Source organism: Phlebotomus papatasi, chromosome 2, assembly GCF_024763615.1.
Source record: "Phlebotomus papatasi isolate M1 chromosome 2, Ppap_2.1, whole genome shotgun sequence".
Taxonomy (NCBI): Eukaryota; Metazoa; Arthropoda; class Insecta; order Diptera; family Psychodidae; genus Phlebotomus; species Phlebotomus papatasi.
The window spans coordinates 54,066,837-54,081,461 of NC_077223.1; the positions used below are offsets into that span (position 1 = coordinate 54,066,837).

At 32.9% G+C, this 14,625-nt stretch overlaps 2 protein-coding genes and 1 non-coding gene across 4 annotated transcripts in view; 2 read left to right on the forward strand and 1 right to left on the reverse strand.

Moving 5' to 3' along the window:
• LOC129801711 (uncharacterized) overlaps positions 1-11,125 on the forward strand; it is a 29,373-nt gene extending 18,248 nt beyond the window's left edge. The window contains exons 1-3 of one of the 2 annotated variants that reach the window (XM_055846995.1): positions 3,191-6,935; positions 7,533-7,997; positions 10,208-11,125. In XM_055846995.1, the coding sequence (XP_055702970.1) occupies positions 6,915-6,935; positions 7,533-7,997; positions 10,208-10,642 (921 nt within the window). In that variant the 5' untranslated portion in view covers positions 3,191-6,914 and the 3' untranslated portion in view covers positions 10,643-11,125. Of the gene's footprint in view, positions 1-3,190; positions 6,936-7,532; positions 7,998-10,207 lie in introns of those variants that run through there. The other variant, XR_008751723.1, reaches the window with a different exon arrangement.
• Positions 1-14,625, reverse strand: part of LOC129801718 (rhodanese domain-containing protein CG4456) — an 887,636-nt gene that overhangs the window by 504,330 nt on the left and 368,681 nt on the right. The window lies entirely within an intron of this gene.
• On the forward strand, positions 5,190-5,349 carry LOC129805092 (U12 minor spliceosomal RNA). The gene has a single exon (XR_008752063.1). It is a non-coding gene; the product is annotated as a U12 minor spliceosomal RNA (small nuclear RNA).

A 14,625-nucleotide genomic window follows, 5' to 3' on the forward strand; every position in this document is an offset into this window, starting at 1 on the left:
ATCTGATGAATTATAACATATTTTGCAATATTTTAGAGTATTCTGCAAGCGTCTCATATTGAGCAATTGTATTGTGTGTGAATAAATATGTAGATAAGTTTATTTTTGCCAAATACCATTCAAAATATTGTGACAGTGACTGTTCAAGGGATTACCAGGAAGATTCCTTGAACACCAGGAGTACAGTGTTCATCAAGACAATCCAGTTTGCCATGGTTTTGGCCAAATTAATAACTTCAAGCAAAAGAAATTCTTAAAAAGCCCGTGATATAGATTTTGAAAATTGTATGTACACTTCCCTTGAGGACAATAGGGTCATATATGACCCGGGGTTTTTCGAGTTTTCACGCAATGGAATTTTTTTTCCTCTTCTGAACTGTTATATTTGATCATAAAGCATTAGGAAAAACTCAATTTTACATGAATTCATCTGCTGAATAAAAGTGTGACGCGAAAGAGTTAAAGGGTTAACCATAATTCTTTAAGTCAGTCAGAGATCATTGAATTGATTTCAATGAGTGGGAGATACTGCACGTTAGCTGGGTATCTTCATCATTTCCTGGCAATTTTGTATAAATTGACTTGATTGGCATAAGATTGACTTCTTGATGATCTATAGGAACTGATGGTAGATGATGGATCTTAAAGAAAGAATATGGCAAGTGATTGTTTAGGTATCTGAAAGAAAACATACATTTATACTGAAAATATTTAAACAAATTGCGGAGATTGTTTTAGACGTTATATTAGCTTTTAAATATAATTCTTCAGGTGCTTTAAATAAAAAGATCACTGACCGAAAAACGTCTTCTTATTGTGAGAAAGTGAGACACTAGTTATATAGAATTTACAAAATTTATAATAAGTTGTAAATTAATTGTGAAACATCTTGGCAAATGAATTACTATTGCTATAGCGAAATTAAGGAATTATGCAAAGAGTAGTTTTATCAAGTATTGCGGTAAATTTGCGAATTTCTCAAGCTGAAATCTAATTTTAATAAATAATATAATGTTACTCTCACTTTATGCCATCCACAGTCTTAATTAATTCTTTTTAATCGAAATATGATTTCTTTTGTACAATTTTCAAAATCTCTCTTTCACCGCTTTATTCCTGATGTTAATGTATCAAATGAAGCTTTTAAAATTTCTGTATAAATACAATTTTAGAAGTGCTGTTTGAATAATTTTAGCAAAACTGCTTCTTGTTTAATATTGAACAATGTGAAAATTGTAGAAAAACAAAATACAAAACAACGCGTGAGAAAAACATTATTTGACCAAATTAGTCTTTTTCCCGGGAACATCTCGTGACTTCTTCAATTTCTTACCCAATGATTATGCAAAAATGGATTTAGGACGACCTCAGCATTTTCTACTAGGGGGCTCAAAGTGAAGGCCTTATGTGAGGATGGTCTTTCAGGGAAATTTTCTAAAATGTGGTTTTTATTATTGATGATGTGAGCTTTCAATTTATTACCACTAGCAGCGATGTGAAAGCTTTCAGAGATATTCCACAGGGGCTCTTTTCCGGCATTCCTCCAACATCAATTAATTTTGGTGAATCTTCAAATCACATGGCTTGATTCGATGATCGTAAGAGTAACTGAACATATGTATCTACTAGGAGAAAAGTGTGTAAGATATTTGGGAAAAAATCCCAGCATAAAAAAGCATTAATTTTCTATTAAAATTCGACTGCGTGTTGAGGTCATCGGAAGTCTTTGACAGTATCTTAGGTGCTTCTAACACTCCTACAAATTGTATGTGAAGGTCACGGCGAAGCAATTACTTCTTCTGGCAATAATATTTATTGAGAAATTTCACTTTACGACAAGTAACAAATGATTGGTGAAAAATGCAATTTTTCCATCAAAGTCTTACATATTGATGCCTTATGGGGCAGTTACTATATTGATTGACTCTTTGGTATGGGACTCAGTTGTGAAATTCAGCTCTGAAAACAGCCGAAAAAAGTCTCTCTCTCACCTCACTCGGAAATTAATTCACTTAAACGACATCGAACACGTGCAACAATAGTGTGGATCAATTTATTTTTACTTAACTCTTTCGTCTCTTTTGGGACTGTAGTACCCAAAGAAGCATATGCATTTTCTATGAAAAACATTTTTTTTTAATTATTCAGAACTGATAAAAATCCGATTTTTGTGGATGATTACAAACTATAAGGATGTCCAAGTGTAAGATATTTTTTGTAGGACCTCAATTAATTCCTGAGCTTAGATATTTTTGATTAAAAATTGTGAAATTGGCTTGCAGCATTTTTTAATTAAAAATATCTAAGCTCAGGAATTAATTGAGGTCCTACAAAAAATATCTTACATTTGGACACCCTTATAGTTTGTAATCATCCACAGGAATAGGATTTTCATCAGTTCTAAATAAATAATAAACAGTGTTTTTCCCAGAACATTCATATGCTGCTTTGGGTACTATAGTCCCAAAAGAGACGTAAGAGTTAAGCCATATCGTGATCATCAATTTAGGCGCGAAACAACTCTTTGCGCCAAGCGCTCCATCAATCAAAGAGCTACGAGAAACATGGTGTTTGCATCACAATCAAATTATAAAACTAATTCCCAATCTCTGTCTTTTGTGGCTAATCCACAAAAAACTTATTTAATCCAACCAGCACTATGCGTTGGGTAAGATTTTTGAGATTGCCCCCAGATTACGATGCATTTCCTTGCAATTCTTGTACTCTGTTGCTGAGTAAATGCATATTGCCGCACTTTTTTCACGCGCAACAAGATAAAAGCATTCCCAAAAGACACACTTCTTTGTAAGCAATGTGTGAGTATATTTACATGAAAGATGCACTGATTTATAATCTTTCGTACAGCACTTGCACCAACTATATTATCTTCAATCTTAAATTGAGTCAATGTCTTCTACGGAATTCCAGAATATTTCTGATGACGAAAATTTGGGTATCTTATAAAATGCATTTGAATTAGAACAGGAAAATGCGGAGCTGGAATTAAATAAAAATAATGGAATATTATTATATTACTATTTTATCAAAAATAAAGACTTACAATTACAACGCTAATCTAAAATAAAATTTTACAAATTTAAGTAATTATAAATTTTGACAGCTACATCTTTATTCCATGAATTGATATGAAATTAAAATTAGTATTTATAATGTTTTGGTTGAACTTATAAATAAAAATTCCTCGATGGATCGTTTTAGCTGAGATTCTTTACAATCTCAGTGTTAGACATTGTGCAAATAAATTGAATTTTTGAGTATTGTAGTCTAGGCTGTAACAATTCTAATAAGCGGGTACTGGAGTCTTTAATGCTTTAATAGTAACGGAGATACGAGGAATCCAGGTTTAAGGACTTCACCAAGTGGTGAATGTCGTGAGTTTATTGTTTACTAATATTGCGATTTCGATAATTTTTCTGATGCTCAACGCACAATAACTTTTGTTTTGTAAAGATGTTTTTAGAATTGCTAATTAGAGTAAGAGAGATGACTCAACTTCAATCTCTTTCACTCTCACAGAAAAGATCAACCCTGTTCTTTTTTGTGCGTTTAGTCTTAGAAAGGCCGGAATACTTAGCTTTGATTCGATTTGTTTGAGGTTAGTCAGGGCAAGAAGCTCATAGTTCCACGAGCGAACTCGAATCAGTTATCGCGAAATCCCCTTGTTTAAAGGCTGTGTACAAACGAGTAGTAAAAAATTAAACTTGGTTAGTAATGGCTCCGGCACACCATTTAGATTAAGAAAATTTTAATGGAATCAAATTTCACATATTTCTTACTCAAACATTTTGCATGTGCAAAATGTGTTACAGACAAAATTTATGAAAATTGTGAAAAATGTATGAAAGACAAGATTTCCAAAGACAAAGTTTTTAAAAACAAAAGTTGCCGAAGATAAAGATTCCAAAGAAAAAACCGGGAAAAAGAAAAGTGTAAAAAACAAAATGGAGAAAACAAAGATTCCCGATCCCGAAGGAAATGCACCTCTATAAGCTGATTTAGGATTATCACTGGCTTAATTCTTCGCTGACCAATTTATATTTTTTACTGACCAATTTTAATTTTTTACTAACCAATTTTAATTTTTTACTGACCGCTCTTAATTTTTTACTGACCTCTTTTAATTTTTTGCTGACCACATTTCATTTTTTACTGATCACTTTTATTTTTTACTGGTCACATTTAATTTTTTATTGTTTACTTTTAATTTTTTACTGACCAATTTTTATTTTCTAGTGACCACTTTGATTTTCTACTGATCAAATTTTATTTTTTACTGCTCACTTTTAATTTTTTTACTGACCATATTTTATTTTTTTCTGATCACTTTTAATTTTTTGCTGATCACTTTTTATTTTTTACTGACCAATTTTTATTTTTTGGTGATCACTTTTAATTTTTTACTAACCATTTTTAATTTTTTACTGACCACATTTAATTTTTTACTGTTCACTTTTAATTTTTTTTACTGCTCGTTTTTAATTTTTTACTGACCGATTTTTATTTTTTACTGACCATATTTTGTTTTTCACTGATCACTTTTAATTTTTTGCTGATCACTTTTTATTTTTTGCTGACCACTTTTGATTTTCTACTGATCAAATTTTATTTTTTACTGCTCATTTTTAATTTTTTACTGCTCATTTTTAATTTTTTACTGATCTTATTTTATTTTTCACTGATCACTTTTAATTTTTTACTGACCTCTTTTAATTTTTTGCTGACCATTTTTTATTTTTTACTGCTCCTTTTTAATTTTTTACTGACCACTTTTTAATATTTCACTGATCAATACGAATATTTCTACTGATCATTTTTAATTTTTTCCTGACCACTTTTTATTGTTTACTGCTCATTTTCAATTTTTTACTGCTTTTTTAATTTTTTTTTGCTGCTCATTTTTAATTTTTTGCTGATCAACTCGAATATTTTTACTGCTCATTTTTAATTTTTTACTGACCATATTTTATTTTTCACTGACCATTTTTAATTTTTTGCTGATTAACTTTTAATTTTTTACTGATCAACTCGAATATATCTACTGATCAATTCGAAGTTTTTACTGACCAAATTTAACTTTTTACTGACAAAATTGAAAATTTTTGCTGATTATTTCGAATTATTTGCTGATCAAATTTGATTTTCTGCTGACCACTTTTGACTTTTTACTAGTGCCCGAAACTAATGAGTAAGGAAAATTACCGGGTCTTGCTAACACTTGACCCACATTGAGGAGCATTTCGGGCTCCTCAGGGAATTTTTTGTCGGGGTACAGGTCGTCCTAGGGGCCCACGCCTACTTTTTACTGACCATTTGTTTTTTGCCTATATCAAAATAGTTCTCATCATCAATCACAAACTTTTTCTAATTTAAAGGCCATTTTAGGTGCAATCTTTGAGTATTATCTTCATATTTCCTACCAGATTGATCAATTTCTTGCGCTGCTGTTTGAAATTGAACTTGATGACTGTTTTTACTCTCATCAAACACTGCTAAATTTCCCCTCAAGATTTCCCTCAAGATCGATTAAAATGGCATTACAAACATTTTATTCAATAAATTTTCTCACACATAAAAAAAACGAATGAGGAGGAAGGTAGAAAAAACAAAACCAATTATCACACTTGAATTTCCTTCGTTGGAAGTTCATGATTGATATGTCTCTATGCCTTTTTCACTTTCACGCGTGAGTTGAGGAGCACAAAAAAGAGTCCATTGGGCAGAATTTGCCGATTTTTGTTGTATCATCTTCAATCTTTGTGAGTTCAACACTTTTGTCTTGGGGTTAAAGATGTGAATTGGCCAGAGAGATGAATCGCTGCTGGCTGAAATACGTCATGTGAGAAGAAGAGTGTCTGTCATGATTTCGTGGAGCTTTTTTCTGTGGTATTAAAGCATTGTTTGGCTGGAGAATCTCTTCCGACAGCTAATCTGGAAATGGTGGGTCAGTCGGATGGAAGAACGAGGCAAAGGCCCCTCGAGACAATGCACCATAAATATCCCACCGACAATTTGCAGTGGAAATGGAAGTGAGATTTCATCCACGGCCCCATCATCAATGGGATGACACCAAAATCCACTAAACGATCAGTGGGATTTTGTGCTTTTTGCCTCACGATCTAACCTAAGAACGCAAGCCAGCTGCAGACTGCTACAATGCCACGAGAAATGGAAGAAAATCATGAAATCTTTCACATGCAAATTGACGATTATAGTTTAGGCGTTCTATAAGAAAGAGTTATCGTGCACTATACCATCACGATACTTTTCTTTTAAGCTTTTTAATGCTTTACATTTTATTGTAAATATATTTCCTTATATTACGTGAAACTTTTAATGTTTTAAAGGTGTATCAGAGGAAGGTATCTTCTCCTTTACATTTTTTCACCGTTTTTCTTTCATTTTCTGCCAAAGAATTGTTGAAATAACACGATAACCTCTTTCAAAAATCTTCATCCAGTAACCTCCTTGGCTCTGTGCCAGATATATGCCCTCTTATAATCTTTTGGCTGAAAATGAAAGAAAAAGTGCCGCTTAAAGGCGCCTCTCTGGAAGATGTGCTCGCGTGTCTCAGACCAACCACCTGAGCGACTTCACTTTCAGTTTCTGTGACTCAGAAAAGTGAAAAAAAAATTGGCGGGAGATCTGGTGGCGGGAGTGTGCAATTTTCCCTCCCACTGGCGTCTTGGGCTCCGCCGGAAGAGAAGGGGGCACCGTCTTCGTCGCGGAATGTCTTCTCTGACCGATTGGCAATCTCTTTAGCATTTTGGCGTATAAAACGGAGATTGGTCCAGAGAAACGACACAGTATTGAGACCACTGTCGGTCCATCAAGTGTGTGCGATCATCAACCCTCGGTTATCTCTAAAGGAGGCGCCGTTCGACCACGAACACAGGATGAGGTCGTTAACGCTTCTGGTTAGTGCGATTTTCTTAAGGATATTTATAGCAGAAATCTCCTGGATTAACTTTACAAAGGATCTACTAGTGGATTAAATTTGTGAATATTTAGTGAAAATTTTCTCAAAAGGAGTGCTTCTGAATTGGTGATTGGTGATAAGAGAAGAAGAATTGGTCAAGAGAGATAGGGTAATTTTGAAAATATGTAAATAATTGTGCATAATGAAAAGAAAGTCCTGATGTCCTTCTGACGAATTCATCATAGAATTTAAGAAAAAGGGAAAAATTAAATATTTTTTTCAAAATGTAACGATTTCTTGCAAAAAAGGTTCCAACAAAACACATTTCAAAGTGATTTTCTTAAAATATTTCAACAAAAACAAAACAATTTTTAATCCTCTTGACCAATATTTTTCAATATGAGTCAGGCAATATAAAGCCTACATGCGTGATCAACAATTGAATCCCGCAAAGATTGTTATACAGCACTTTGTTTTGGAATATCTCACTCGATAGATCACAATGATTACAATAGCAGAGACCATTGAGAAATTGTGCTATGCAAAGGGAGTTTCTTAACCAGTTTTTCTTTTATTTCGGAACTTCTTTCTGCAGACGATTTTGGGGTTTGTGGCAGCAATTATTGCTGTTCCAGTTGCAGATACAGAAAAACTTGATAATGTGCCCCAGGAGACACAAGATACAGATGTTCAGCGAGTAAAGCGAGGTTTTCACCACCAGCCTGAGGGAGTGTGGAAGAAAAAGCTCGTGTGGAAGGAAGATTGGGTACAGATCTGGCGAACAGAAAAGAAACAAGCGTGGAAGCAAGAATGGAAGAAGGTTCAGGTGCCTGTATGGAAAACCATCGAGGTGCCAATTTGGAAGGAAATCCAGGTCCCTGACTGGAAAATCCAAAAGGTACCTGCATGGAAGGAAATTCAAGTGCCTATCTGGAAGGAAGAGAAAGTACCAGACTGGAAGAAAGTGACAAAGCCTGTCTGGCGAGAAATCCAAGTGCCTGTTTGGAAGGAAATCCAAGTACCTGATTGGAAACAAATCTGGGTTCCAGAATGGGTTAAAGTAAGTATAGATATACTTCAATGGTGTTTTAAAGTGTTACGCATCTCGTGATCATTTTCAATTAGGTGAGAAGCAAAGAGAATAAATAAAGTGAAAATTCGATTTAAAAGAGTGTTTTACCAAATGATGAAAATGTTAGGCAATTTGGAGGTACAAGAACATGTTCATGATTCAAAAAAAAAAAAGAAAATTTCTCCTTAAACAGATCATTTTCTTTTACATAATGAAATGTTAAAAGCTGATATAAAATATGTTAGAGGAGCATCTTTCGAAAGTGCTCAATATATTATTATGTGTTAGAAGAAATATCAGCGTGATCTTGTCAATTCTAATTGGGAAATCGTTCTAATTTTACCGCATTCAATAATTTTATGAAATCCGTGGAACACTTTTGTGAAAGACAATTCTACTTTTTTGTACATCACAAAGAAAATAGTTATATAAAATATTCTGTTCAATCGGAAGAACATGGAATCGTAAATTGGCCTCATTTATACACTTCTGAATGCTTCAAATAACATCTAATTCTGCAAGAGTTGATTTTGCACATGATAAATATTTGGCGCATGATCAACACACTTAATTAAAAAAAAACCTTAACATGCTTTTAGTAACACCAATTAATATTAATATTAATTGTTAATAACATTAATATTTAAATATTTTTAGGAAATGTTTCTATTTTTATCGAATATAAAAGAAAGATTCAAAAATTGGTCATATGCATTAAAAAAAACTTTTTTTTCATACTTCAAAGCACTTCAATATTCATTTATCTTTTGGACGAATATTTCCTATACTGGAAGCTTTGGAAGTGTTATCATAATTGTTGAAAAATAAGGAAGTGTAATTTTTTTAGGATAACTTCTTAAGCATAATCTAGAATTGAGCGTTAATTTTTATAAATTAAATTACTAATAATGTTGCTAATAATACGAAAAAAAATTAATAAGGTGAAAACAACAGTAAAACACTTTAACTCTGTGGACGAGTAGGACAGCGGTGTCCTAAAAAAAGAAAATAATTTTTTATGATTATTTAGAGGACAAAATAACTTTCTAATAAGTCAAAAAAATTGTTTTTGTTTTTGGGACACCAAAAGATTAAATATTAAAAACATTGGTTTTCAGAAAGATGTGAAAAGTATGTGAATCTTGTTTTTTTTTAATCTTGAACAAAAGAAAATTTCCTAAAGACTAATGATAAGAAAAAAACTTATTTTTAAATTTAGTCACCTATCTGGAACAGATGGTCTCTAAAAATTGTTCTCATATTAAAAAACTTTAAGGGTAGATAATATGTTCGGAAACTCACCAGAAAATTTCTTTAATTTATTTTAATTCTTTACATCTTCTACAGTTTAATTTTTTATAACTCCTCCTTTAAAAAAGTCTAAAAGGTAAAATTACGCATTAAGCTTTAAATTTCTAATGTAAGGTGTTCTATACAATAAACAGTTTCATAGCAACGGTCGCCATTAATAGCTTGGTAATACTTCAAATCTTACTGACTGGGAAGTTGTGTGATTTTCGGAAGAGTAAATGAGAAAAACCATGATATCGATAATATTCCAGAAGAATCAGAAGATTGTTGAAGTTTTGAGAATATCTCTGCAACAGATAGGAATACGAAGGTGTTCTCCTATTTTTTATAATCATCAGATCGCAACAGTTTGTTATTTACAAAATAGAAAAAGAGAAGAATCTTGACCAATTTGATTTTCTGGGTGTTGTTCATACCACAGTCATTACTTTTGTGATTACTCGAGACAATACTGAGTTATAAATTAGTACTAAAAATTAAAAGAAATTAAAACTTGTCGTAAAAATGCGGTAGTAGAATTGGAAAGTTTCCATTCTTTAAAAAGAGTTTACTTACATCCTTCATAAAAAGCTGTCACATGAAAAGGGAGTTAAGTAATATTACAAGCCTTTAATGAAAAATTAGTTTTCATGATAATGTTATCCTTTCTCCAGATATTAAAATTAAGTGAATCGAAAAGTGAAAGACTTTTAAAACATGTCTATTGCATAATACATATTAATCACTCAGTAATTTACGTATTGCACAACAAGTGTAATTTTAAACCCTATTACAAAATACTTATTTCAACAATTTATTTGGAGTGTGGTGGTAAAATCTCTTTAGTCGCATTTTTAGGATTCATTAGAAAGTTTTTCTAATTTAATTTTTTTTTCCTTTTTATTCAGATGGGAATTCCTGGAGAGAAGTATCTCGGCAAGGACCACCAAGGATGGGAATACACTAGTCACGATCTGTGGAGGAAAAAACTCATCTGGAAGCCACAGTGGAAGAAAATCTGGCGCACTGAGAAGAAACAGGAATGGGTGCCAGAGAAGAAGCTGGAGTGGAAGGATGAGTGGGTTCAGATCTGGCGACCAGTTAAGAAGCAAATCTGGGTGACAGAGAAGAAACAAATTTGGAAGGAGGAAAAGGTACAAATCTGGCGAACGGAGAAGAAACAGGAATGGGTCACTGAGAAGAAGTTGATCTGGAAGGACGAATGGAAGTCCCGTCAAGTGCCAATATGGAAGGAGATTCAGGTGCCGGCCTGGAAGAAGGTGTGGAAGCCAGTGTGGGAAAAAGTTTGGGTGCCCATCAGCCATGGCCATGGATGGGATTAGAAATGGGTCAGTGGGGATGGAGTGAAAATGCAGTCATAGATCTCGTAGGCAAATCTCGCTAACATGCGCATTTTGTAAATATCTTTTTCTCTCGTCTTTTGCGCTATGCTGGCGAGAGTGTGACCATTCTCTCGAGATTGCTCCAAAGGAAGGAAGTAATTGGATGTCATGCTCACATCAAAATACTCATTATATAATTTCTTCTCTCTCTCTCTTCTAAACCAATCATTAAATGTACAAGTGTGTCGATGGAGCAATCACTTTTTATACCGTACCTTACCTTATTTGTCCTTTATTCTTTCACAAGTGTCTTTTATATATATCTATATTTTTCTGGCCAAAAGAAACTGACTGACTGATGAAGTGCACGCAAAAACCATGTGGAGCAGGGGAGAGAGGAGAAAATGTTGAAAATCATTGAATGATACGTTTGTTTTTGTAAATAAATGTGTAATAAATATTACCTGATAAACTATACTCTTACTTTGGGTGTCTTTCTTTTGAATCGCTGTGACTGATAAAGAAGCTGATAGTTTCAGTGACTTGAAGAATTTTGTTCCCGAGGTTAAATTTAATACTTAAATTTAACGCATTAACTCTTTCTAGATCGTAATTATATTCAGAAAGCCAATTTCATTCATTATTAATTTTTTTAAAAGGTTTAAGTTCCCTATAAGAAATTTATGGTAAGCAAGAATTTCTCCAATACAAAAAAACTTGGCAAAATTATCTAAGATTTCAGTGTACTTTTAATTTAAAAATTTAATTTTGTAATTCTAAATTGCAAAAAAATCTTGGTTTGTGTTCAGTGAATTTTTTAAATTTGAATTAGTAAACAAAGGCACTTGTCAAGTAAGATAGAATTAATATTCATAGATTCTATGTTCATTATTGCAACTGCAATAGAGATAGAAAAGGGTAAAAAGCTCAAAAGAAGCTCATTAAGCTCAGAAGTAGATGCGTGAGAAGAGTGAAGAGTTGAATTAGTGAAAAAGGGATAAAAAAATACAAAAGAAGTAAGTTATTAACAGAAGGAAGTTAGATGAAATGTATGACATTAAATTGTTATAGGAATCCAGAAGAAAGAGAGGAAAGGGAAGGAATTAGGTGTAGGAAAAGTTCAAGGTCTTAAAGGAGACTGTAAGTGCCTGTAGCCATAGTTTTATTTGAATTTGTTTTACATTAGAAAATGTTATATTTATTCCATCAGGAAACCCCCCCTCTCATTATAACCAAGCTAATTTATAATAAAAACTGCACCTGAAAATCATACCCCAATTGCCCTCAAACTCCCTGGAATTCTCGAATAAATTAAAAACCCAAAAGCTATCGAAAAGTAACAAAAAAAAATCAAAGACTCTGCCACTGAAAATTAAAAATTAAAAATCCCACTTTTCCACGCACAGTTGGTATCCAAAAGCTTCAAAATAGACGAAAGAGTTAACAATTAAATTTTCTTTATTTCCAAAATTGAAGATCATAAGTTATTCACGATGGTGAAATGAGTGCATCAAGAATCAGCATTATACTCTCCCTAAATTACATATATGGAATTACGTATATGGAAAATTAATGAATTTAAATAATACACAATAAAGCCAGTGATAAGCCTAGATCAGCTTATAGAGGTGTGATTCCTTTGTTGCAAAATCGGATTGTGGCAAACTCGAACGATATTTATACATTAAATTGTATGAGAAATGCATAAAAATGTCTGAAAATCTTTAAAGTTGATTATCTCGGAAACTATGAGAGATAGAGACCTCAAACTTTACATCCATTTAGAGCCACTTTCAGGCTTGATATGTGCAAAATTTCACTGGAAAATTAAGAAAATTGGACGGGAAATGCATAAAAATGTCTGAAAATCTTTAAAGTTGATTATCTCGGAAACTATGAGAGATAGAGACCTCAAACTTTACATCCATTTAGAGCCACTTTCAGGCTTGATATGTGCAAAATTTCACTGGAAAATTAAGAAAATTGGACGAGAAATGCATAAAAGTGTCTGAAAATCTTTAAAGACGATTATCTCGAAAACTATGAGAGATAGAGGCCTCAAACTTTACGTCCATGTAGAGCCGTTTTCAGGCTTGATATGTGCAAAATTTCGCTGCCCGTGAAAATACGCGAAAAATTTCGCGACCCGCGAAAATTCGCGAAAAATTTCGCTACCCGCGAAAATCCGCGAAAACATTCGCGACCCGCGAAAATCCGCTGGTATATATAAACATATATGCTATGTTTATATGTATGTATATATATATATATATATCTACATATAGAGGGAGTGAGAGAGAGGGAGAAATGGCGCAATACCATGTGTGCAAAAATTTCTTAAAATTGCAATCTTTAACTTGAAATATCTCGAGAAATCATGGAGCAATCTCCAAATTTTTTTTTTTAAATTGGTCTACTCAAGTAGCGCTACAACATGAACATAAAATGGTTCAAATTGCATAAGCCAGTTTCTAGAAAAACTATAAAAACCGGTTTTAAACCGGTTTTAAACCGGTTTAGAACCGGTTTTTCAAAAAATTAGTCTTATAGAAATTATCGTACGCGCAAGTAGATATATTTAAAAAAAATTTATGAAGATATCTCTTTCCAAACCGGAGATATTGCGTACTACGGACGGCCGGACTGTCGGCCGGACCCGAAAATGGCGGACTATCATTTTTGGCATCAGGGATGTTCAAAACATATACCCTGTGAATTTCAGCTCGATCGGAGCACTTTTAGAAAATCGGAGTATCACAATAGGTGTGATTATGAAAGAATCACACTTAAATCTTACGACTTTACTTCATCTTCCTCTTCATTCAGCTCATTCAGAAAAATTCTCGCCTTTGTGGAACTGGTTAACACTCTCCTAAAAAAATTATGAATGAATTTATGAGGTGTTTCTTTCTCCTGAAATTACCTTGGAGGGTAATAATTTTTACGTAATTTATAAAAAAAAAAGAATCAATCTATAAAGTTTTGGCAAAGGTTTTTTTTGCAATACCTAAAAAAAATTATTTAATTATCCTCAGCAATAGTAAGTAAACCTGTAATGTGTAAATACTAAGCAAACCTCAAAAGAACTTAAACGATCTTTTAATGAGGAAATTTTGATCCCACAGAAAGATCATTTTTCCATAAACCACAATTATGTAAACTATTGCGATAAACCTTAATCTTTCCATATAAAAATGCAAAATATGGGAATTCATCTACTGACTTTGTTTGATAAATCAAAAGAAATTATTAAGACTGCACAGCTTGTGAATCTGCCAAAGAGTGATGCTGCAAAATGAGTAGTAAAGTGTTTCTAGCTCAAAAACAAATGGGAAATTTAAATAAAACGACATGTGAACGCTATATGTGGAGCTCAGAATGAAAAATGAACATATCCTATAGTTAAAGCATAGGATATGTTCATTTTTCATTCTGATCTCCACATATAATAGTTGTTGACAGAGATATTTCTTTTTTTATGTATTTGGATTAAAAAGTAGATACCTTGTGGGCATCAGTTCGCGCTTTTCTTCAACACTGTATATTGTATCACATTTGCCGGTATTTAGCATATAAAAAATAGTCAATTTGCTTTCAATTTCTTCCACCTTTTCGACGAGATTTTTCTTCGTGAATTAATTAAGTTGATATTTCATCTTTCTCCCGCTTTTTCAATACTTCCGCATGATCATCGATGCACAATAGCACAATGCAGCGCGCTCTTCTGATGCTGGCATCTCTATTCTGTCGGCATTTAGGGGTTTAGGAGCATTACTCTAAGCTAGAGTATTGGCACTATAGCTTAGATTTAGATCATGGAGATCGTTGAGCTTTGAAAAGAAATCATAAGAATCATAGTGGGTTATTATACACATATTGTTTATCGTTGCTAATGTTTCTCGTGAATAGATTAAACCTTCTTAAAGTTTTATTCCTTGCTTAAAGGATGGACATTGGATTGATAAGGTATCTGTGGAGGACCG